Source organism: Salvelinus alpinus, chromosome 13 (assembly GCF_045679555.1).
Source record: "Salvelinus alpinus chromosome 13, SLU_Salpinus.1, whole genome shotgun sequence".
NCBI lineage: Eukaryota > Metazoa > Chordata > Actinopteri > Salmoniformes > Salmonidae > Salvelinus > Salvelinus alpinus.
In genome coordinates this window covers 22,382,110-22,407,873 of record NC_092098.1, presented here as the reverse complement: position 1 = coordinate 22,407,873, position 25,764 = coordinate 22,382,110, and the positions used below count along the sequence as shown (strand labels likewise).

At 44.1% G+C, this 25,764-nt stretch overlaps 2 protein-coding genes across 4 annotated transcripts in view; one reads left to right on the top strand and one right to left on the bottom strand.

Moving 5' to 3' along the window:
- Positions 1–3,482: 3,482 nt before the first annotated feature.
- Positions 3,483–7,491, bottom strand: LOC139537396 (olfactory receptor 5AC1-like). Its single transcript, XM_071338631.1, has 2 exons — positions 7,239–7,491; positions 3,483–4,489 (listed from the first exon to the last, which is right to left on the bottom strand). The coding sequence occupies exon 2, from the start codon at positions 4,470–4,472 to the stop codon at positions 3,528–3,530; it is 945 nt and encodes a 314-aa protein (XP_071194732.1). The 5' UTR covers positions 4,473–4,489; positions 7,239–7,491; the 3' UTR covers positions 3,483–3,527.
- A 12,453-nt stretch (positions 7,492–19,944) lies between these two features.
- LOC139537402 (solute carrier organic anion transporter family member 2B1-like) overlaps positions 19,945–25,764 on the top strand; it is a 28,376-nt gene continuing 22,556 nt past the window's right edge. Inside the window, exons 1-3 of one of the 3 annotated variants that reach the window (XM_071338646.1) lie at positions 19,945–20,066; positions 22,887–22,975; positions 23,631–23,696. In XM_071338646.1, the coding sequence (XP_071194747.1) occupies positions 22,889–22,975; positions 23,631–23,696 (153 nt within the window). In that variant the 5' untranslated portion in view covers positions 19,945–20,066; positions 22,887–22,888. The remainder of the gene's footprint in view (positions 20,067–22,886; positions 22,976–23,630; positions 23,697–25,764) is intronic. The other 2 variants (XM_071338647.1, XM_071338648.1) reach the window with 2 other exon arrangements.

Sequence of the window (25,764 nt, the reverse complement as noted above, 5' to 3'; positions counted from 1 at the left end):
GAATACAAATATTCCAAAATTGGCATCCTGTTTTCAACAAGGCACTAAAGTAATACTGCAAAGAATGTGACAAAGCAATTAACTTTTTGTCCTAAATACCAAGTGTTATGTTTGGGGCAAATCCAATCAACACATTAATAAATTAATAAAAAATCCTACAATGTGATTTTCTGGAATTTTTTTCTCTCATTTTGTCTGTCATAGTTGAAGTGTACCTATGATGAAAATTACAGGCCTCTCTCGTCTTTTTACGTGGGAGAACTTGCACATTTGGTGGCTGACTAAATACTTTTTTGCCCCACTGTATACAGTATTCATACCCATTGACTTTTTCCACATTTTGTTGTGTTACAAATTGGGATAAAAATGTATTGAATTGTCTTTTTTTAATTAATGAAAATTAAACTGTAATATATTTTCATTTGATAAGTATTCAACCCCCTGAGTCAATACATGTTAGAATCACCTTTGGTAGCAATTACAGCTGTGAGTCTTTCTGGGTAAATCTCTAAGAGCTTTGCACACTTCGATTGTACAATATTTGCAGATTATTCTTTTTTAAACTCCTCAAGCTCTGTCAAGTCGGTTGTTGATCATTGCTAGACAGCCATTTTCAAGCTGATTTAAGTAAAAACTCTAACTAATTAATAACTTCACCATGCTCAAAGGGATATTCAGTGTCTGCTTTTTTTACCAATCTGCCAATAGGTGCCAGTCTTTGCAGGGCATTGGAAAACCTCCCTGGTCTTTGTGGTTGAATCTGTGTTTGAAATTCACTGCTCGACTGAGGGACCTTACAGATGATTATATGTGTGGGGTACAAAGATGAGGTTGTCATTAAAATATAATGTTAAACAGTATTATTGCACACAGAGTGAGTCCAAATGTTTACTCCTGAACTTATTTAGGCTTGCAATAACAAAGAGGTTGAATACTTATTGACTCAAGACATTTCACTTTTTCATTTGTAAAAAAATATTGAAAAACATTACTCCACTTTGACATTATGGGGTATTGTGTGTAGGCCATTGACCCAAAAAATCTTAATTCAATATCATTTTAATTCAGGCTGTAACACAACAACATTTGGGAAAAGTGGTGTGAATACTTTCAGAAGGCACTGTACTTACGTAACCGCAGTTCTATGAACTAAGTAGCTTATTCAGTGGATTTAAAATCTGGCTAGAATATCACTTATATGCCGATGCGCCTATGCTTTTCAGCTGTCTTCCAATGATGATTCTCTTCCGACTACTGATTGGATTTGTCAAAGTGTATATATCAATATACAGGAGTGAGGTTGTGGGCAGGCTGAATTGATAGATTAATGTTAATGGCAAGGAGGAGAAAATTTGGCCTCAGCAAATCCCACTGCTGCTTTGACAGATTTTATTTGCTAACCCTTATTAAACCTCTATGGGATTGGTGTTCCTCCACCGGGATGGTTGAGCTAACGTGCGCTAATGTGATTAGCGTGACGTTGTAAGTAACAAGAACATTTCCCAGGACATAGACATGTCTTATATGGGCAGAAAGCTTAAATTCTTGTTAATCTAACTGCACTGTCCAATTTATAGTAGCTATTACTGTCACTGGTGTAGAGAGGAGTAGGCAGAAGGCAGTCGCAGGTTTAGAACTACTGAATTTATTTAAGCACCAGAGATCAAAGAGGGACGAAACCCAAACGCTGTTGTGCTCAAAATATATCTTCATAAACAAAAGGCACAGGGCGAACCCAAAGTGCAAAATATAAAGTGCACAGGAAATAGTAGGAGAGATTCCTCTCAGGAAATCAAGTAACATTTACAATGACCAACAAAGACAAATGGCAGAGGGAGTATGTATAGATATACAGTGATAGAGTGGGGATTGGAACCAGGTGTGTGTAATGATGACGAGAGTCCGGGGTTGATGAGTGAAGGGCGTTTGCCAGCAGTAGGTTCGGCAGCAGCTAGAAGGCCGGCGACCCCGAAAACCTGAGCTGAACTAGAGGGGGAGCCAAAGTGAAGGCTGGTGTGACAATTACAGTGAAAAAATAGCATGCTATTGTTTGAGGAGAGTGACCATCAACAAAAAATGTATCACGGCAACTGGTTTGATACATTCACCTCTGAAGGTAAATAATGTACTCACATTCAATAATCTTGCTCTGATTGGTCATCCTGAGTGTCCCAGAGATAAAATGTAGCATAGTTTTGTTTGATTAAATAAATGTTTATATTCAAATGTAGGAAATGGGTTTCAAAGTTTGAACCCCTTGTTACGAGGTGAGGAGCAGGTGAACCCAAATGCAGACTCAGATGAGGAGACAAGGACAGGTAACCAATGTATTTATTGAAAAGTGGGAGAGGAGATGGGGTGCAGTCCAGGAGAATCTCGGGCAGGTAGTAGGGAATCCGGACTGAGGCTGAGGGCAAGGAGATTAGGAACCGGGTAAGCAGGTCTGGAGCGGAATCCAATGAAGCAGTAGAGCGGGGATCCAGGGCAGGGAAGCAGGACTGAGAAGACGAGGGACTGGAGACAGGTACCAGAATCAGAGTAGACGGGACTGTACGTGAGGCTAGGGAAAACAGGCACAACAGGATAACAAAATCTATGCAGGAACCAACAGCTAGAAATGCAGACTGACTGAGTAGAGGCTATGATCTGGCAGCGTGGAAGTGGCAGGGCTGAGTATTTGTAGGGTTCTTGATTATGGAACAGGTTGCAGCTGGTGGGAATCTGCTCTGCTTCCAGCACACCTGTCTCCACTCACACAATCAGATATACACAGAGAGAGAGAGAGAGAGAGAGAGAGCACTGGAAGAGTGGTGGCAGGTTAGGGGGTCCAGGATGAGAAGTAGAGGGCGTGGCAGGAGCAGATGTAACACCCCTGCTGTTTCTGGCCCCACACCCACCCCGTGTGAAGATTAGTGTCTTTTCTGTAGGGAAGCAAATTTTCCATCACGTAGAACCTTCCTGGGAGTGTGTAAACTGAAAATGTTTTATTACCATATCATTTTTGTATGTTCTCTATAGATATGTACTTTAAAATGTATCAATTGACCAATTCGGCACATTTGCGCAGACTTGTTACAACATTTTCTGATGTATTGCAACGCTTCACTGGATCAGTTTGAAACTTTGCACATACACTGCTGACATCTAGTGGCCAAAATCTAAATTGCGCCTAACTGAACATTTTTATTATGGCCTTTCTCTTGCGTTTCAAAAATGATGGAACAAAAAATGTATTTAAAGAAATCTTGTTTTTTTGTTTGTATTATCTTTTACCAGATCTAATGTGTGATATTCTCCTACATTAATTTATATTTCCACAAACTTCAAAGTGTTTCCTTTCAAATGGTATCAAGAATATGCATATCCTTGCTTCAGGTCCTGAGCTACAGGCAGTTAGATTTGGGTATGTCATTTTAGGCGAAAATTGAAAAAAAGGTGATCCTTATTAACATTGTGCCTGGTTTACAAAGACAGCATTACAATTGGGGCATTTCAATTTTATTCACCTTTACACATTAAAAAGTATATTACAATCGAAGAGACATAATCTTGGACTGGAACATATTCTTTCCCACTTTGTAAATCTCTTTGGACTGCAGCCCATAGATAATTGGGTTAAGACAAGGAGCAACCAGAGGAAATATAATGGACGCCATTTTCCTGTGGTTTGACCACTGTGGGTACCGATGACGAAAGACAATGATGAAACCTGTCATCAGCATAATGAGGTATACAGCCAGGTGTGTGAAACAGGTGTGCAGAGCTTTGCTGTTCAGCGACTTGCTCTTACTCCTCACACACACCATGGCGATTCTAATGTATGTCAGAGCCACACTCCCCATGGAGGTGATGAAGAAGATAGTGGTGAAAAATAGTCCATAAATGTTATTTATAAGCACACTCTCACAGGAGAGCTTGAATAACGAAGCGTTGTCGCAGAAAGGGTTGAAAATGTTTGACCGGCAGCGTGATAAGCGGACAGAGAGACCTATAAGGCCCGCCACAAAGAGAAAGGCCACACCCCAGGCAAACACACACAGTTTTACCAGCATGGTGTTGTTCATGATGGTGGCGTATCGCAAAGGGTTGCAGATGGCCATATACCTGTCAAAAGCCATGATCATTAGTATTGTATGTCCGGTCGTAGCAAACATGTGACCGCAGAATGCTTGTATGGCACACTCAACATAGGTAATATATCTTTCTGCACTTGCTTTGAAAATATCACTCAGCACTCGAGGTATGAAGGTGGTGATACTGAGAGCATCGTTGAAAGACATGTTGCAAAGGAGGATGTACATGGGCTGGTGCAGGCTCCTCTCCATGCAGATGAGCACTGTGAGGCCGATGTTGGCCACCATTGTGAAGATGTAGATGACAAGGAGGATGATGAAGGCAGGGTAGGAGGACTGGTGGGTGACGTTTAACCCTTCTAGGAGGAGAACATGCTCATTGTATGTATGGTTCTCCATCTGAGGGGCGGAGAGACCTGAAAGAGAGAAGATAATTAATAGAAAAACACATAAGATACAGTTCCAATCAATCAAAAAAGTAACGATAGTATAATCAAATTCCGACACTGCCACCAATTTAATGTGAAATTTAAAGAAAATTTAAATGGCTAATGAAAAATGTGTATACATAGACGCCACTCACTTAATTTAGTGAACGGCCCCTGCTACATAAACATACAGGCTATGTTCTACATCTCATACCATTGACAGAGAGAGTGAGAAGTTATTCACTAGATTCCTCTGTGTCCAGTTCACCCTATCTGAAACACCAGCCAGAAAAAGTAACACCACCACCTTTTATTAGGTAAGGGGTGGTATCTCTAATGCTGGGGTATGTACCGTCGGTTCGGTCACAGTACTCTGTGGGGAAACCGTTGTCAAGCAACAGGCTCTAAGTTTGTCTCATCTCTCAGGTTCAGTAACTCACCTACAGTCTATAACCCTAACCCGCCAGGGTTCAACATTGACACTCTGGCCCAGTGCCAGTATACACTGCATTCGGAAAGTATTCAAACCCTTTAGATTTTTCCACATTTTGTTAGGTTACAGCCTTATTCTAAAATGTATTACATTGTTTTTTCCCCTCATCAATCTGCACGCATTACCCCATAATGACAAAGCAAAAACTGGTTTAGAAATTTTTGCTAATTTATACAAATAACACAACTGAAATATTACATTTACAGTACTTTGTTGAAACACCTTTGGCAGCAATTACAGCCTCAAGTCTTCTTAGGTACGACGCTACAAGCTTGGCACACCTGTATTTGGGGAGTTTCTCCCATTATTCTCTGCAGATCCTCTCAAGCTCTGTCAGGTTGGATGGGGAGAGTATAACCGGCATCAATTGTACCGGAACTTTAACACACTTCACACGGTGAGTACAAGGAGTTGGCACAGGACGTACTGGGCTGTGAAGGCGTACTGGAGACTTGGTGCGCAGAGCTGGCACAGATGGTGCCGGGCTGAAAAGGCACTTTTCAACGGGCTTGTGCTGAAGCATACTCCTTTCCACAACCTCTCTCCGGTATCTCTCATTACCTTCTTCTATCGACTCCCACACAGGCTCTGGCTCACTCCCCGTTTCCGCCGACAACCCCATGTGCCTCCCCCCCAAAAAATACATTTGGGCTTGTTTTTGGGCTTTCTCTGTGGCCGCGAACCCTGGCGTCGTCGCTGTCCTCCCTTCTCTTCTTGCGTCTCCCGCCAAGGAAGGCGATTCTGTCCTACCAGGATTTCCTCCCAAGTCCAGGATCCCTTCCCGTCCAGAATCTCCTCCCAAGTCCATGTTACCCTCTCCTCCTGGGCACGCTGCTTGGTCCTGTTGTGGTGGGATATTCTGTCACGCTCGTCGTACGAACTGGAAGCATACTCGGACCAACGTGCAGCGTGATCTGGGTTCCACATCTTTATTTAGTGAAACGCACAAAACAATAAAGCAAGAACGAAACATGATAACAATGGAGTGCTGACATATAACTACCCATAAACAATATCCCACAAAACACAGGTGGAAAAATGCTACTTAAATATGATCCCCAATTAGAGACAACAATTACCAGCTGCCTCTAATTGGGAATCATACAAATCACCAACATAGAAAAAATAAAACTAGAACCCCACATAGAAAATATAAACTAGACTAACCCCCCAGTCACGCCCTGACCTACTCCACCATAGAAAATAAGGACTCTCTATGGTCAGGACGTGACAACAATGCATACTGGGTTTCACGTAATCGTCTGTCGGACTAACGATGTTATAACAAAATGAGGTGAGTAAGGGTTCACTCATTTTTCGAGAACTTCCGGAAGTGAACGATGGTAGACGACACACCCCCTTCAACATGCATACTATAAATAGACCAAACTCATCTAGTCTCCTCTTATTATCTTTGCTTTCTGTGAAAAAACAAACATCGTCGGATTACTTTCTATTCCTAGAAAGTGTTTTACTCAATTATTTCAATCAATGGTGAGCTCACACATGATGGGATTAATTATACATAGTAATTGCTATTAGCTAATTCATATTGTAGTTTATGTCAGCCGAGAGTTAGAAAAATATGACCGCTTGTGTTACCTCAATCTTTCCTCAGTTAGCGCTATGACAAATGTAGCCTACATTTTTCTGATTTGGATGATTGTGTTATGTTGTAGCTACTTCTGTGAATGTCTGAACATTGCATCAAAAAATAAACTAATCACATTCTGGACATAACTTTGTAAGGACTGTGTTTGTGCAAAATATTTCTGAAAAAACAGTGTGGCCAGCTCAAATGCTGATTGTTGCGTCATACCGAAACTGATCGTAAGCTACAGGGACCACTGTAGAATGATCACACCGTGTGTGTGTTGGTACATGTGAAAAGGTTAAATAGAAGACTAGAGTGAATATTTAAACCCCTGTATGAATAGAACACTGGTGTAGAGGAGGAATTTGTGATGTGATGTGGGTTACTCGAGATAAAGTAACATAATATTGAGTATAATGGGTTACTAGAAATCTGATGAAGTAACAATAGAAAAAAATATATATATACAACTTGCACACCCTCACGTACATGTACGTAAGTGGTGTAAAAAGTATTCTGAGAAATGTTCAGGGTGGTCCCTTTATGGATCATTTGATAAAGATAAGGTTATTAAAAAGCATTGTACGGTACTTGACTTACCCCTAACCAATAAAACTATAAACAATTTTTATTTTATAAAATGTATTTACCCTTTTTCTCCCCAATTGGTAGTAGTTACAGTCTTGTCTCATCGCTGCAACTCCCGTACCGACTCGGGAGAGACGAAGGTCGAGAGCCATGCGTCCTCCGAAACACAACCCAACCAAGCCGCACTGCTTCTTGACACAATGCCCATTCAACCCGGAAGCCAGCCGCACCAATGTGTCGGAGGAAACACCGTAACCCTGGTGACCTGGTCAGTGTGCACTGCGCCCGGCCCGCCACAGGAGTTACCAGTGCACTATGAGACAAGGATATCCCTGCCGGCCAAACCCTCCCTAACCCAGACGACGCTGGGCCAATTGCACGTCGCCTCATGGTCCTCCCGGTCGCGGCTGGCTGCGACAGAGCCTGGGCTCGAACTCAGAATCTCTGGTGGCACAGCTAGCACTGCGATACAGTTCCTTAGACCACTGCACCACCCGGGAGGCCAACATAACCTAAACTTACTAGTTAAAAGGGAACTGTGTAAACTAGTCAACTGTGAACACCATGTTAACGAGTGTTCCATACTGTAATTGACTATTCTAACAATAGGTGCAATGCTGGGTATGGATGATTGACAGGGGTGTCCTGTACAGATGAGCAATGCCAGTGGAACTCGGGGACGCAGCGGAATTTCACTCACAAAAGGTTGAGCGGGATCTGTTTTAAAGTTCACAAACCAAATGACGAGTTCTCTGACAGCACCCCAGCTGCTTCTCCATCTCTACCTCCAACTCCTGTGTACCACTCCCACAACGCACTTAAGAAGAGTTTGGAAGGGGCCAATGTTCTGCACGAGCGCATCAAAGCTAAACCAGTCATCAAGTTCCAGCAGCAGCCACACAGCTACAGCAGCCTAATGGTTTACATGGCATACCTCATCCCCATACAGTATTTATTTATTTATCTTGCTCCTTTGCACCCCAGTATCTCTACTTGCACATTCATCTTCTGCACATCTACCATTCCAGTGTTTAATTGCTATATTGTAATTACTTCGCCACCATGGCCTATTTATTGCCTTAACTCCCTTATCTTACCTCATTTGCACTCACTGTATATAGACTTTTTCTTTTCTTTTCTTCTACTGTATTATTGACTATGTTTTGTTTATTTCATGTGTAACTCTGTGTTGTTGTATGTGTCTAATTGCTATGCTTTATCTTGGCTAGGTCGCAGTTGCAAATGAGAACTTATTCTCAACTAGCCTACCTGGTTAAATAAAGGTGAAATAAAATTAAAATTAAAAACAACATAGAGAATAAAAGCTTTCTATGGTCAGGGAGTGACAGTATGTTCAATGTCCACGGACGTCTGAGTCAGACAGGGCTCACTGGGACAGTGTTTGTTTACATTTACAGTGTTTGCAGTGTTTAAACATTGGAGTAAAACAAGCTTATATTTTGGCTTCTGGTGGAGCTCATGGAGCTTGTATATCATTCATTTCTAAGTCCAAAAATGTATGTAGAAACTGCGGATCCCAGCTTTAATAACTGAAACCACATTGTGTCTGGATTTGCAAATACATATCAGAAATGTCTGTGTGTACAGTATGTCAAATACATATCAAAAATGTCTGTGTGTACAGTATGTCAAATACATATCAGAAATGTCTGTGTGTACAGTATGTCAAATACATATCAGAAATGTCTGTGTGTGCAACTCTGTGTGTTTCTTACTATGCTTGTTGTTTGAAGCAGGGTAGAGGTCAATTTAAATTAAGTTCACTCAATTCAGGAAGAGATTTTAATTTAAAAAAGGAAAAACTTGAAATAATAGATTCCATTTTCAGTCTATTGAGAAGTAGATTATGGAGTGATATTAATGCCAACAGAAATTTGAATTTCAGTTTACTTGGAATTAACTCTAACCCTGAATTAACTCTAACCCTGTGTAGGCATATTGGTGTGTAAGAGTGACTCTGCTGTTTCATCACACATGTTTGTTTGTTTGTCAGTGTTGCAACTTTTTGCTGCAGTAGAGAGGCCATGTCTGACTAATGAGTACCCCAATCACAGTCACAAAGCCACTAATCACGCCATGTAACACCAGGGGGTTAATGAGGCCTCTATAGGGACACAGCCTCAAGAAAATATGTATGTAACATCTAGCACTCTGAATCAGGTGATTCAATCTTTGGTTCTATGAGACTTAGAGTACTGTCCAGTCATATGGTCATCTGCAGCAAAACAATATACAAAAAGCTCCAACTCACTCAAAACAGGGCGGCCAGATTGGCTCTTCATTCTTCTATGAATGTCAACCAAATTCATCATAATCTCTTATGGCTTCCTGTTGAAAATATTTTACAATCCAGTCTTTGGGTTTTCTTTAGAAATGCTATATTTTTCAAGGAAACATAGTATTTTTCAGACCAATAAGTGTATACGAGCAAAAAACATAACCATTAAACCAAACAGGCAAATTCTGGGCATCTGATACCCCCCAGGCCAAGGACAAATCTCCTCAAATCTACAATTTTATACAGAGCGATCACTGAATGGAATTCTTTACCAACTCAAAAGTAAATCCACCTTCAAGAAAACAATAAGAGAACATCTAATGTGATCGACCGTATGACTGGACAGATTCTGTTCCCAAAGAGCATTTACTGAATGTTAAATTACCTGTCAGGTATTTTAATTGTTTGAAATGTTTTTTTAGTTCTGTGTTGGACCCCAGGAAAAAGTATAATTAATCCCCTCCATACAGTCAGTAGTGACAGCACTGTGCAGAGACTCAGTCAATGTCCAGTCAATTAGACTAACAAACTAAAGTTTTACTTCACAAATTGACTGCACTGTACCAATTTAGGAACTATGGTTGATGTGGTCAGTGTGAGTGTGTGTGCTTCTGTATGTATGTGTGAAGGAGGTGGTGTGTGTGGTTTTGCAGGCAGTGAGCAGTCCCTTTGGCCTCAGAGGTGTTGCAGATGGCCCAGAGATAATTGAATTAGAGGAGGTGAAGTGATGCACCCTGGGATGACCCTCCAGGGCTTGGGACAGGGAATAGATTGGCCCCTCTGGACGGACTGTTCAGTTTGGCCTGTCCCTCTCCCCCTCTCTCATTGTTCCCCTGCACACACCCCTTTCTCGCACTCTCTCAGCCTGGATATCCACTGGACACTTCTGCAGGGTTATACAGCATACTAATGAGGACACAGACAATAGTGTCACACAGAAACCTACAGACAAAAAATGAAAACAGGAAATGCAGGTCAGTTTACATAATGCAACTTTATGTAGGCCTATTATTGTCGGAAATAAGAGTAGGATTCATTATGAAAACATATAATACTGACTGAGCAAAAATCTAAGTTTGAACTATTGTCTAAACTATGTCACCTTAGTAGGTTATACAGGAAAAACCCAATGCCCAAAAGCCAAACAGCAAGCAGTCTTGTGACTGTGAGGTAGAGGTGGAGATGTTGGGCCTCAAATACCAGGAGACATCATTATGGCCTCATCTCATTAGTGTGAACATAGACGGGTGGTCCCGTGTGGCTCAGTTGGTAGAGCATGGCGCTTGCAACGCCAGGTTTGTGGGTTCATTCCCCACGGGGGGTCCAGGATGAATATGTATGAACTTTCCAATTTGTAAGTCGCTCTGGATAAGAGCGTCTGCTAAATGACGTAAATGTAAATGTAAATGTAATAGCCATCAGATAAACACAAATTACCTGGTGAATCTCTGGCTCCCAAAGGACTAATTACAATCAGACACTGTTAATAGGTTTTGCTGAAGCCATCCCGCAGTGGAGCTCATTAACGACAGTGCAACAGTCTCATTATGGATCATCCAGTCGCTCCTAGGGCTATTAAAATGGGTGGTGTTGCGACTGGGTCAGGGGTGATGAAACGGCATTAGGCATTAGGGGAGCCAGCTGTTTCCGTGAGCCCATTGTGAATAACAAAGTGTTCGTGATGCTTAGTTGTCATAGAAACTGAAACACATGAGAATAAGAATTTAACAACATAACATAATAAATTCATTAAAAATCCTACAATGTGATTTTCTGGATTTTTTTCCCTCATTTTGTCTGTCACAGTTGAAGTGTACCTATGATGAAAATTACAGGCCTCTCTCATCTTTTTAAGTGGGAGAACTTGCACAATTGGTGGATGACTAAATACTTTTTTGCCCCACTGTACCTGTGTGAAAGAGAAGCTGTGATAGTGTAGCAGAGGCACATAAGGTCTTATCTGATGCCATGAAGTCTGAGCTTGCTAAACATATCAAGAATCTCGTGGAGCCTCAAATGCAGAGAACTTGCCAACAAATTGGCAAATCAAAACAACATCCCTGTCCCAGACAACTGGTCAACAAATGGAAGGGTCAGTGATATTGTAGGCATACATTTAAGATATACAATATACCACACCCTCATTCCATGAATTAAACCCACTGTCACAGGACACTAACACCCACTTACCCCAAGGGGGCTCAACTTTCCCAGTCCCTATGCTCAACTGACCCCATACCCGGGATAAGTTGAGTCAAGAGATCACTTTTAGATAAGCTGTGTTTTCAAAACTGTTATGTTTACATGAATTCTGATAATTTCCAGAGATACACAACATCCTGAAATATATGTAGATATCTTTGTCAGAAAGAATACTATATTTCCCTTGACCTAGTGATGCTGAATGTAAAAAATGGCATACCCCACTATCCCCTACACAGGTAAATGTACTGTATGGTTATCTTATAACATTCTTCCTTTTTTCCCTCTTCTTCCACTGCTTCACTCTCTCAATTGTCTATGCTGCTGTGGGCTGGAAACATCAACAAATGTGATGCTAATAGAATAAACAAGCTGATGAGTAGAGCTGGTTCCACTATAGGGTTAGAGTGGAGGACGTAGTGGTGAATAGGAAATGCAGTCAGTATCACATGCAATGTCTTTGTTCTGGTAGCAAAAACTAGAAATGTTTGTCAGCAGTGTGTGGCAGCCTCTTCTCTTTGCTAGGGAATCTGCAGACCATATTGGAATTAGAATGTCACCTTTTACCCTGGATTTTGCAGAAGGAATTTTTGAAAGAAGTTATACTAAGGGGGGTCCAGTGGTATATTTTTGGGGGTATCTGTACTTTTACTATTTATAATTTTGACTGCTTTTACTCCACTACATTACTAAAGAAAATATTAACTATTTACACCCAGTATTAACCTTTTTACATTTTCCCTGACACTCAAATGTAGTATCTAAATTTTGAATGCTTGCGGGACAGGAACATTTTCCAATTCAGGAGAACACGTGGTTGGAGTGGTTGGAGGTGTGCCCCTGGCTATCTGTCTTGCTGTTGTTTGTTTAGTACAGGTTCTCTCTGGGATTTTCTGTAGTGTGCTCCCCTTCAGAAAATATTTGTTGTGGGTCCTCAGATCCTCAAAAAGTTCTACAGCTGCACCATCGAGAGCATCCTGACCATTTGCATCACCGCCTTGTATGGAAACAGAGGGTAGTGCGTACGGCCCAGTACATCACTGGGGCCAAGCTTCCTGCCATCCAGGACCTCTATACCAGGCGGTGGCGGAGGAAGGCCCTAAAAATTGCCAGACTCCAGCCACCCTAGTCATAGACTGTTCTCTCTGCTACCGCACAGCACTGTATCCCCACCTGCTGGAGATATGATGCCATTGTAGCCTAGAGTCCTGGGGATATTCAATGAAACCACTAGAGGCCAATATCAGACAAGTGCTATTAATTACAAGGTCTATTATCTCTTATTAAGGGAACACATATCACACCGAATTAACCATCTAATGGTTGTGCTCAGTCTTTACTGTAAGCCAGATAAACAATGTGCATAGCTGTCTAACAACCAGTACAGGATGTTATGTTTAGACACTCACCCACATCCCACACAAACAAAATACTACAGTATTCACTGTATTGCTTTTGTAGACTTTACTGTGGTATTCACTGTAGTGTTTTTTCGGGACTACAGTATGTACTGTGGTATTGACTGTAGTATACTGTAGTATTTACACTTAACTATAGAATAAATACCATAGTAAAATTCAACTGTAGTATATACTATTAGATGGTACCCTCCAAGCTCACCCTGGGTCTCAACCCCGCCCTGTGCAACTGGGTCCTGGACTTTCTGACGGACCGCCCCCAGGTGATGAAGGTAGGAAACAACATCTCCACTTCGTTGATCCTCAACACTGGGGCCCCACAAGGGTGCGTGCTCAGCCCCCTCCTGTTCTCCCTGTTCACCCATGACTGCGTGGCCATGCACGCCTTCAACTCAATCATCAAGTTTACAGACGACACAACAATAGTGGGCTTGATTACCAACAGTGACGAGACAGCCTACAGGGAGGAGGTGAAGGCACTCGGAGTGTGGTATCAGGAAAACAACCTCTTACTCAATGTCAACAAAACAAAAGAGATGATCGTGGACTTCAGGAAACAGCAGAGGGAGCAGTCCCCTATCCACGGACAAACTGAAATGGTCGACCCACACAGACGTGGTGGTGAAGAAAACAGGCGGTTGCATTTTCTTCACCACCACCTATTCAACCTCAGGAGGTTGAAGAAATGTGGATTGTCACCTAAAACCCTCACAAACTTTTACAAATGCACAATAGAGAGCATCCTGTCGGGCTGTATCACCGCCTGGTACGGCTACTGCACCGGCCTCAACCGCAAGGCTCTCCAGAGGGTAGCGCGGTCTGCACAACGCATCACCGGGGGCAAACTACCAGCCCTCCAAGACACCTACAGCACCCGATGTCACAGGAAGGCCAAAAAGATCATCAAGGACAACAACCACCCGAGCCACTGCCTGTTCACCCCGCTACCATCCAGAAGGCGAGGTCAGTACAGGTGCATCAAAGCTGGTACCAAGAGACTGAAAAACAGCTTCTTATCTCAAGGCCATCAGACTGTTAAACAGCCATCACTGATACAGAGGCTGCTGCCTACATACAGACTCGAATCATTGGCCACTTTAATAAATGGATCCCTAATCACTTTACATAATGCCACTTTAATAATGTTTACATATCTTACATTACTCATATCATATGTATATACTGTATTTTATATCATCTACTGCATCTTGCCTATGTCGCTCGGTCATCATACATCCATTTATTTGTATGTACATATTCTTATTCCATTCCTTTAGATGTGTGTGTATTAGGTAGTTGTTGTGGAATTGTTAGATTACTTGTTAGATATTACTGCACTGTCGGAACTAGAAGCACAAGCATTTCACTACACCCGCGTTTACATCTGCTAACCATGTGCATGTGAACAATTGTCACGACTTCTTCTGAAGTCGAAGCCTCTCCTTGTTCGAGCGGTGCTCGGCGGTCGACGTCACCGGTCTTCTAGCCATCATTGATCCTTTTTTCATTTTCCATTGGTTTTGTCTTGTCTTCCTACACACCTGGTTTCAATCCCACTCATTACCTGTTGTGTATTTAACCCTCTGTTTCCCCTCATGTCTTTGTCAGAGATTGTTTGATGTTCAGTTTCGTGTTTTTGTATTGGTGTGCGACGGGTCCTCGTACCCACTTTGTTTTATTGTTATTATAGTTTTGGAGTTATGTTTTATTTATTGTTATTAAACAACTCCATTACCTTAAGTTTTATTCTCATGCGCCTGACTTTCCTGCCACCTATACACACGACTTTGACAGAATCAGCAGGAAGTCAGCAGGAGTCAGCAGGAGAAGGTACACCGGTCATGGAGGTGGAGGAGCGCGTCATGGAACATACGGAGATGATTTACAATCTGAGTGCCGCCATGGATCGCGTTGTCCAGAATATGGACCGCTGGGAGACACTGAGTTTTTCCAGCGCCTCCACCAGCACAACCGGGGTCTCCCCTGAGCGTCTTTTCCCCGCCTGAACCCAGCAGGATCCATTTATCCCTGGCACAGGGGTACGACGGAGATACTGCTGGCTGCCAGGGTTTCCTTCTCAAACTAAGCTTATATCTGGCCACGGTCCACCCAGCTCCATCAGACCGTGAGAAGAGTTACGCCCTCGTCTCGTGCCTCACCGGGAAAGACCTGGAGTGGGCCAGCGCTGTGTGTGGAGAAGAGGATGCGGCGTTGGACCGTTTTGAGGAGTTCACCCGCCACTTCCGGACAGTATTCGACCACCCACCCGAAGGCAGAGCGGCGGGTGAGCACCTCTACCATCTGAGGCAGGAGACGAGGAGCGCACAGGAGTTTGCTCTGGAGTTTAGGACCCTGGCTGCCGGCGCTGGATAGAGCGACAGGGCCCTGATCGACCATTACCGCTGTAGTCTACGCGAGGATGTCCGTCGGTAGCTGGCCTGCAGAGACACCACCCTCACCTTCGACCAGCTGGTGGACCTGTCCATCAGGCTGGACAACATGCTGGCTACTCGTGGACGTCTAGATCAAGGTCTGGTTGTTCCATCCTCCCACACCCTCTCTCCTGTACCCATGGAGTTGGGAGGGATGGTGCACAGGGAGAACGGAGGGGGTTCCCGCTCGTGCACCATATGTGGTCGCAGAGGTCACACTGCTGGTCGGTGCCGGGTTGGTTCCTCTGGGAATCGAGGCAGCAGGCAGGGCACTCTGGCGTCACCCCAGGTGAGTAGGCACCATTCTCATCCAGAGCCCTCCGTTGCACATATGTTTGTCTCTGTCACTTTTCCTGAATTTTCCCCGCGTTCCCAGCATAAGGCGCTAGTAGATTCAGGCGAGGCTGGGAATTTCATTAATAAAGGTTTAGCTCATAGTTTAGGGATCCCCATTGTTCCTGTGGATATGACTTTTCCCGTTCATGCCTTAGATAGTCGACCATTAGGGTCAGGGTTTATCAGGGAGGCCACCGCTCCTTTGAGTATGGTAACCCAGGGGGGTCACAAGGAGAAGATTAGTCTTTCCTTATTGATTCTCCTGCGTATTCTGTGGTGCTGGGCCTACCCTGGTTAGCTTGTCATAACCCCACTGTTTTGTGGCCACAGAGAGCTCTCACGGGGTGGTCGCGAGAGTGCTCAGGTAGGTGTTTAGGGGTTTCCGTTAGTGCTACTACGGTGGAAAGTCCAGACCAGGTCTCCACCATGCGCAACCCCCCAGAATATGCCGATTTGGCTCTTGCCTTCTGTAAAAGAGGGCGACTCAATTACCACCCCATCGACAGGGGGATTGTGCGATAGATCTCCTGGTAGACGCTGCATTTCCCAGGAGTCATGTGTATCCCCTGTTGCAAGCGGAGACGGTGGCTATGGAGACATATGTCTCCGAATCCCTGCGTCAGGGGTACATTCAGCCCTCCATTTCCCCCGTCTCCTCGAGTTTCTTTTTTGTGAAGAAGGATGGAGGTTTGCGCCCGTGCATTGATTATCGAGGTCTAAATAAAATCACGGTGAGGTATAGTTACCCGCTACCTCTTATCGCTACGGCGATTGAGTCAATGCACGGGCTCGCTTTTTCACTAAACTGGATCTCAGGAGTGCGTACAATCTGGTGCGTATTCGGAAGGGAGACGAGTGGAAGACGGCATGTAATACCACCTCAGGGCATTATGAGTACCTCGTCATGCCGTATTGGTTGATGAATGCTCCATCAGTCTTCCAATCATTTGTAGACAAGATTTTCAGAGACCTGCATGGGCAGGGTGTAGTGGTGTATATCGATGACATCCTGATATACTCCGCTACACGAGCCGAGCATGTGTCTCTGGTGCGCAAAGTGCTTGGTCGCCTGTTGGAGCATGACCTATGTCAAGGCTGAGAAATGCTTGTTCTTCCAAAAGTCCGTCTCCTTCCTAGGGCATCAAATTTCCACGTCAGGAGTGGAGATGGAGAGTGACCGCATTGCAGCCGTGCGTAATTGGCCGACTCCCACCACGGTAAAGGAGGTGCAGAGATTCTTAGGGTTTGCCAACTACTACCGGAGGTTTATCCGGGGTTTTGGTCAGGTTGCTGCTCCCATTACCTCACTGCTAAAGGGGGGCCCGGTGCGCTTGCAGTGGTCAGCTGAGGCGAACAGGGCTTTTAGGCACCTGAAGGCTTTGTTTACCTCGGTTCTGGTGTTGGCTCATTCGGATCCCTCTTTGCCGTTCATAGTGGAGGTGGACGCATCCGAAGCTGGGATAGGAGCAGTGCTCTCTCAGCGCTCGGGTGCGCCACTGAAGCTCCGCCCCTGTGCCTTCTTTTCAAAGAAGCTTAGCCCGGCGGAGCGAAACTATGATGTGGGGGACCGGGAGCTGTTGGCTGTCGTAAAGGCTTTGAAGGCGTGGAGACATTGGCTTGAGGGGACTAAACACCCTTTTCTCATCTGGACTGACCATCGCAATCTGGAGTACATCCGGGAGGCGAGGAGACTGAATCCTCGTCAGGCAAGGTGGGCCATGTTTTTCACCCGTTTTGTGTTTACCCTCTCTTACAGACCAGGCTCCCAGAACGTTAAGGCAGACGCACTGTCCCGGCTGTATGACACAGAGGAGCGGTCCATGGATCCCACTCCCATACTCCCAGCCTCTTGTTTGGTGGCGCCGGTGGTGTGGGAGCTGGACGCGGACATTGAGCGGGCGTCACGTGCAGAACCCTCTCCCCCTCAGTGTCCAGCTGGGCGTCTGTACGTTCCGTCTGCTGTCCGCGACCGACTGATCTTTTGGGCCCACACGTCATCCTGGGATAGGTCGGACGGTGCGCTGTCTTGAAGGAGGTACTGGTGGCCCACTTTAGCTAAGGACGTGAGGATTTATGTTTCCTCCTGCTCAGTGTGGGCCCAGTGCAAGGCTCCTAGACACCTGCCCAGAGATAAGTTACAAACCTTACCCGTTCCACAAGGGCCGTGGTTGCACCTGTCGGTGGATTTTTTAAAATGATGTTCCACTTTCACAGGGTAACACCACGATCCTGGTCGTTGTAGATTGTTTTTCTAAGTCCTGTCTCCTCCCTTTGCCCGGTCTCCCTACGACCTTACAAACTGCGGAGGCCCTGTTTACACACGTTTTCCGGCACTATGGGGTGCCTGAGGATATAGTGTCTGATCGGGGTCCCCAGTTCACGTCAAGGGTCATGGAACGTCTGTGGGTCTCAGTCAGCCTTACCTCAGGTTTTCACCCCAAGAGTAATGGGCAGGTGGAGAGAGTTAACCAGGATGTGGGTAGGTTTCTGCGGTCTTATTGCCAGGACCGGCCGGAGGAGTGGGCGAAGTTCGTGCCATGGGCAGAGATGACCCAGAACTCGCTCCGCCACTCCTCCACTAACCTTTCTCCCTTTCAATGTGTATTAGGGTATCAGCTGGTTCTGGCTCCTTGGCATCAGAGTCAGACCGATGCTCCTGCGGTGGACAATTGGTTCCGGCGCGCGGAGGAAACCTGGGACGCCGCCCACGTCCACCTTCAGCGCGCCATACTACGCCAGAAAGTTGGCGCAGACCGTCACCGCAGTGAGGCCCCGGTGTTCGCACCAGGGGACAGGGTCTGGCTCTTGACCCGAAACCTGCCCCTCCGCCTGCCCTGCCGGAAGCTGGGTCCGCGGTTTGTGGGGACGTTTAAAGTCCTGAGGAGAGTGAACGAGGTATGTTATAGGTTACAGCTATCCGCTAATTACCATATTAACCCCTCGTTCCATGTGTCTCTCCTCAGGCCGGTGGTGGCTGGCCCGCTCCAGGAGGCTGAAGTGCGAGATGTTCCTCCGCCCCCTCTGGACATCGAGGGGGTCCCGGCATACTCCGTTCGATCCATCTTGGATTCGAGACGTCGAGCGAGGGGCCTTCAGTACCTCGTGGACTGGGAGGAGTTCGGTCCGGAGGACAGATGCTGGGTTCCGGTGGAGGACGTGCTAGATCCTTCCATGCTGCAAGATTTCCACCGTCTCCATCCGGATCGCCCTGCGCCTCGCCCTCCGGGTCGTCCCCGAGGCCGGTGCCCGGGGGGGGGTACTGTCACGTCGAAGCCTCTCCTTGTTCGGGCGGTGCTCGGCGGTGACGTGGTCTTCTAGCCATCATTGATCCTTTTTTCATTTTCCATTGGTTTTGTCTTGTCTTCCTACACACCTGGTTTCAATCCCACTCATTTGTTGTGTATTTAACCCTCTGTTTCCCCTCATGTCTTTGTCAGAGATTGTTTGATGTTCAGTTTCGTGTTTTTGTATTGGTATTTAGTATACTGTAGTATTTACTGTAGTGTTTTTGCAGACATTACTGTAGTATTTACTATAGTGTTTTATTATCTTTGACATAGAAGTGGAGGCTTTTTCCTTCAGGAAACCTACTGGGGTTTACTAAAAGAGCAAATTTGCTTTAACCTGTAGGTAGGACTGAGGTCTAAAAGGATAGTTCAGAGCTTCTGCTCTTTTCTATAACATGTAGCGAACACAATATACGATAAATATACTTGGCATGTAGGTTTCTCACTTATGGGTGGCATGTTTTGGGAAATGGATATGGGAATGGGCCGGGTACATGCAAATTAAATACTTTCGTTTTTACTATAGTTTTAAAAAGTCTAGTGCTTTTGCAGACTAGTGTTTTTGCGAACATTATCGTAGTATTTACAACAGTGTTTTTTTGTGGATAATACTGTAGTATTTACTATATTATTCTATAGTATATTACAACATTCTATAGTAAGTACTACACATGATCGAGGGATACTACAGTTTACTATAGAATTCCCCCTCCCACTTCTAGCCCCACTCAACACAGGTCATGGAATTCCTTAACAATGAGCACGCCTATTTCATCAAGTGAGAGCTACCTCCTGTGATTCCAAGCTTAGTAGTGTTCAGAGTGAATGAGGAGTGGATACTGAACGCAACACTACACCATAGCTCTATGACAGGACTGGACACAGAACACCCCTACACCACAGCTCCATCTACAGAGTAAGTAAACAACTGTACTGTTCTGTACTACTGCTTTTAACTGTGATCCACTAACTCCAGTAGTGAGGACTCAGACACTATTATCTCAGTTAGTGTGCAGTGTGTAGTGCGTATGTGTGAAAGGAAAGGTTGCTGTTTGGAGCATGTGTGTGGTTGAACTGTCCTTCTGGCATTTAGAGCATGCGCCTAACAATTAACACCAAGGGGTTAGTAATACCTCATCTTAAAAGTATTGCTTTTGTGTGTATGAATTTGAGGAGTCTGAAATGAAGGTTGTTATTTCCATGACCCGTAATTCCAATCCCGCTGTTGTGGTATATGATGGTTCAGAATTTGTTTTTGATGACATTCCACATCTGATTGGTAGTTATCTCCCACTCATCTTATCTCTGCTGACAGCAGATGCAACAACTCCTGTGTTACACAAACATACAAAACTCCCTACAAAACACTATATATGGCAGCATAAGTGCATTGGCCCTTTTTAACATCAAAACTATGAAATTACACATATGGAATCATGTAATAACCAAAAAAGTGTTAAACAAATCAAAATATATTATATATTTGAGTTTCTTTAAAGTAGCCACCCTTTGCCTTGATGACAGCTTTGCAAACTCTTGGCATTCTCTCAACCACTTTTTTGGTTACTACATGATTCCATATGTGTAATTTCATAGTTTTGATGTCTTCACTATTATTCTATAAATAGTACAAATAAAGAAAAACCCTTGAATGAGTAGGTGTGTGCAAACTTTTGACTGGTACTGTATTTGTTTTTTTTGTGTGTGAAATGTTCATTGTTGGACATTAAAAAAACACCAGGAAATCAGCTCCAAGTGATTTTAATTTACGAAATCTGTTCCCAAGTATTCCCACTCATAACAGAGAGGCACAACGTGATCGTATACAAATGTAAGCAAGGTTTGAAATTATTATGTTTTAGTCAAACATTATATATGTTTGGGCTTCTTGCAGTCAATTTCCAGTTTACAAATTATATGTAATTATGTTCCCTGACCATCCGCTCAAGAAAAAATTGTCCCGTGGCTGAATCTAGTTGATGATACCGGCAGTATGTAATGCATCTGACTTGCCTAGTTAAATGAAGGTCACACATCTGGAAATGCTTCTCCATAGTGTGTTTCAGTGGGCAGTGCTACGCAACCTCTACTCTTTGTGGTCTGCAGGTCAGATCTTTTTTTTTACTGCATTGTTTGGTCTGATCTTGTGTGTAATATGCACAGTAATTTACCAAACTGTTACAATTCAGAGGAAAGCATGTCATTACAGCTTGGGAGTCTTGAGGGGAGGAGTGATGACTTTCATTGACTATCTATCTACTGTATCTATCTATCTATCTACTGTATCTATCTATCTACTGTATCTGTCTGTCTGTCTGTCTGTCTGTCTGTCTGTCTGTCTGTCTGTCTGTCTGTCTGTCTGTCTGTCTGTCTGTCTGTCTGTCTGTCTGTCCCCCCTCTCTCTTTTTCTTTCTCTCTCACTCCCCCTCTCTTTCTCAGCATTGTGCAATTTGTGGGGGAGAATGGACAACCACACTACATCCCATATTCCAGAAATCTCCCCTGGACAGGAAAACTAAACTAGCAGAGTCAGTCCAAGGGGGATTTACCCCTTAATAGTAATCTGTACCATACACACACATATTTCAATATGATTCAATATGTTGGAGTGGGGATTTGCTTAGAGTCAAGGCTGTCAAAATGGTGTGTTGATTTTATCTCACACATGTACAACCACACACACACACACACATTGCAATATGAGTGAGTGAGAGTTACTTGGGAGTCAAGGTTATCTTAATATCTGTAATCCAGATATATTTCTCCCCTACACAGACAACCACATGCAACTGATGCAAGTTAAAATCCTATATCTGTAGTCCTGGAGGATCTCCAGCTGTTTCAGTTAAACACCATGGAGCTGCAGACATGTGCACTTTGACAGGGCATAAAACTCCCCATCTCAAGTCATATAACACACCTGCCTGGGTATACAGGAAACCTGACCATGCACAGGGAAACAGCTTTTTTTCCCCATTCTAATGAAAATGCAGATCATTTCTCTTCAATCTGAATACTAACACAGAGCACCGTGTCTCAATATGATTTAAATGAATAGCACATCTGCATTAAACAATAGCAGTAGATACATAACACCAGCGGAGATTAAAGTAAGCAGAAGTCCAAAGTATAGAGATACAAAGTGAGTATAAAGATTGAGGATACACAGTAACCAGAGTACAAGGAATATAGTCTGACTGGAATTATTGTGTAATTTCTATAGTATTTTAACGAAGGCCACTGGAATTCGCACATTGTTTGTTGACTAGCGAAAACAGTCTAGTACACTGATTTACCATGAAATAATCAAGTTGTGTTTTATTTGGATGAACAGATTGTGCGGCTGGTCAGTGCTGGGGTGCACTAAATGCCTTCCCAAAAACTCTCTCTTAGCATGCCTCCCACATACAGCAACTCATTTGCATAACATTGTGTGATAGGGTGAGAGACTTTCAAAAGTGTAAACATTACAATAATTGTTTATATTCCCTGGGTCGGATCAGTAAGTTGGGCAAGTGTGACAGACAGGTATCAACAACGGTGGATAAATTAAGATATCCTACTCAGGCCGTTAACCATTAGAAAAAATGGTCAGTTTCAGTCTGCTTAAGGGGGTGACTCTTCCATCGGCACCAATGCGTTAGCAGCTGGGTCTGTTCTGCTTAGTTCATTGGCAGTATATGAACCAGAAAAAACTAGCGAGTGTGATGTCTCGCTTCCTCCTCCGTCTCTGCAGATATGACAGCCAGCGACCTCCAGCTGAACTCTGATTCACAGAGGTCGACTCCTCCCTCAAGAAGCAGGGGCCCCTTCAACAGCATCAAGGTAGGCTCAAGAGTTACATGTATCATTTTCACCTGCAACTAGCTCCAAATGTCAATTCAATACCAGAAGTAGCAAAGGAATAGAAATCCATGAGAGTAACATACTTTTTAGAACGCCACGTGATGCTGCTAATTAGCATTTTACCGTCTGGCTGTTGCTGTTGTGTACAACTTCCTAAATGATTGGTTCTTGTTTGCGAGGTTGACAATAGCAAAAACATTAACAAGACAAAACCTCTTCACATCCTTGCTGCAACTGATGCTATTTGGATTATGAAAAGGTAAAAAGCAATACTAGGCAATTTTAGGTGTTTCTAAGCAGGGTCTTTTAAAAAAACACCAAGAAATCTAATATGTCTTAAATATTACATACTGCTCCTGTCTATCACCTCATCTACCTGTCTCACCTCTCATCATTACTCCCAACTCTCAGTTAGTGGCCATGTTAGAGAGCATCAAATCTGCAATACTTTGTGGGTAAAATGTAACTGACTGACTGATTGATCTACAAATAATAATGAGTAGCTATTTAGGTTGCAAGCTGATTTGAGGATAATCTGTAATGTCGAATAAGCCCAAGTAATGTATCGGTCTGATTTATGGGTCGTGCTGTCACAGAACTGAGACAAAATCTGAGGTAAAATCTGTGTCTACAGATTGCTGTTCAGGAGTCCAGACATGATGACCTCGTGGGGTTAGAGGAGCATGCTAGCATGCTAACAGTAAGGAAATTAACCTACCTTCATTGACAGGATATGTTTTAGGACTGGAGAAAAAAAATCTTCAGAGAGGAAAGGGAGTGAATCTTCCTTATTTTACGATCTGTATTTTAGTTTATTTCTTACTGTAGTGAAAACATTGATGTTTTGGCATCCCGTACTGTGATTTTCCTCTATAGTCCCAGCTGGGGTTGTGTTTCCTGGTGTTTTTAGCACATCCTTGTATTGTTTCCACATTTAGAAACACATAAACATGTCCTCTGAATGGGGTATGCATGGGAAAGCTTCTAGACACTTATGAAACCGATTAACTAGCCTGCTAATACTGTTGCACTCGCTAAGTCTAGGGGTCTTAGGCCTAGTTAACTGGTCTGTAACCGAATTTAAGATGTGCATCTAAACTCAGCAAGAAAAGAAACGTCCCTTTTTCAGGACCTTGTCTTTCAAAGATAATTCGTAAAAATCCAAATAACTTCACAGATCTTCATTGTAAAGGGTTTTAACACTGTTTCTCATGCTTGTTAAATGAACCATAAACAATTAATGAACATGCACCTGTGGAACATTCGTTAAGACACTAACAGCTTAGACGGTAGGCAATTAAGATCACAGTTATGAAAACTTAGGACACTAAAGAGGCCTTTCTACTGACGCTGAAAAACACCAAAAGAAAGATGCCCAGGGTCCTTGCTCATCTGCGTGAACGTGCCTTAGGCATGCTGCAAGGAGGCATGAGGACTTCAGATGTGGCCAGGGCAATACATTGCAATGTCCATACTGTGAGACGCCTAAGACAGCGCAACAGGGAGACAGGAAGGACAGCTGATCGTCCTCGCAGTGGCAGACCACGTGCACCAACACCTGCACAGAGTCGGTACATCCGAACATCACACCTTCGGGACAGGTACAGCATGGCAACAACAACTGCCCGAGTTACACCAGGAACGCACAATCCCTCCATCAGTGCTCAGACTGTCCACAATAGGCTGAGAGAGGCTGGACTGAGGGCTTGTAGGCCTGTTGTAAGGCAGGTCCTCACCAGACATCACCGGCAACAACGTTGCCTATGGGCACAAACCCACCATCGCTGGACCAGACAGGACTGGCAAAAAAGTGCTCTTCACTGATGAGTCACGGTTTTGTCTCACCAGGGGTGATGGTCGGATTCGCGTTTATCGTTGAAGGAATGAGCGTTACACCGAGGCCTGTACTTTGGAGCGGGATCGATTTGGAGGTGGCGGGTCCGTCATGGTCTGGGGCAGTGTGTCACAGCATCATCGGACTGAGCTTGTTGTCATTGGAGGCAATCTCAACGCTGTGCGTTACAGGGAAGACATCCTCCTCCCTCATGTGGTACCCTTCCTGCAGGCTCATCCTGACATGACCCTCCAGCATGACAATGCCACCAGCCATACTGCTCGTTCTGTGCGTGATTTCCTGCAAGACAGGAATGTCAGTGTTCTGCCATGGCCAGCAAAGAGCCCGGATCTCAATTCCATTGAGCACGTCTGGGACCTGTTGGATCGGAGGGTGAGGGCTAGGGCCATTCGCCCCAGAAATGTCCGGGAACTTGCAGGTGCCTTGATGGAAGAGTAGGGTAACATCTCACAGCAAGAACTGGCAAATCTGGTGCAGTCCATGAGGAGGAGATGCACTTTAGTACTTAATGCAGCTGGTGGCCACACCAGATACTGACTGTTACTTTTGATTTTGAACCCCCCTTTGTTCAGGGACACATTATTCCATTTCTGTTGGTCACATGTCTGTGGAACTTGTTCAGTTTATGTCTCAGTTGTTGAATCTTATGTTCATACAAATATTTACATATGTTAAGTTTGCTGAAAATAAACACAGTTGACAGTGAGAGGATGTTTATTTTTGAGAAATCAGTTTATGTGCGTAGTTGTTGAATGTACATGTGCCCAGGGAGACAGCAACCTTAGCTTGGTCCAGGGCCAGCTCTGTCTCTCTTGACCTCTTGGTTGGGCAGTCCAAACAGATTGTTGATTTGCGCAGATGTTGACAATAAATACAAAAAGAAAACAAACAGCATGCCCAAAGTAAAGAAACA

Bases quoted from the DNA above. Each gene is read 5' to 3' on its own strand.
- LOC139537396 (XM_071338631.1), bottom strand. From the start codon at position 4,472: ATGGAGAACCATACATACAATGAGCATGTTCTCCTCCTAGAAGGGTTA.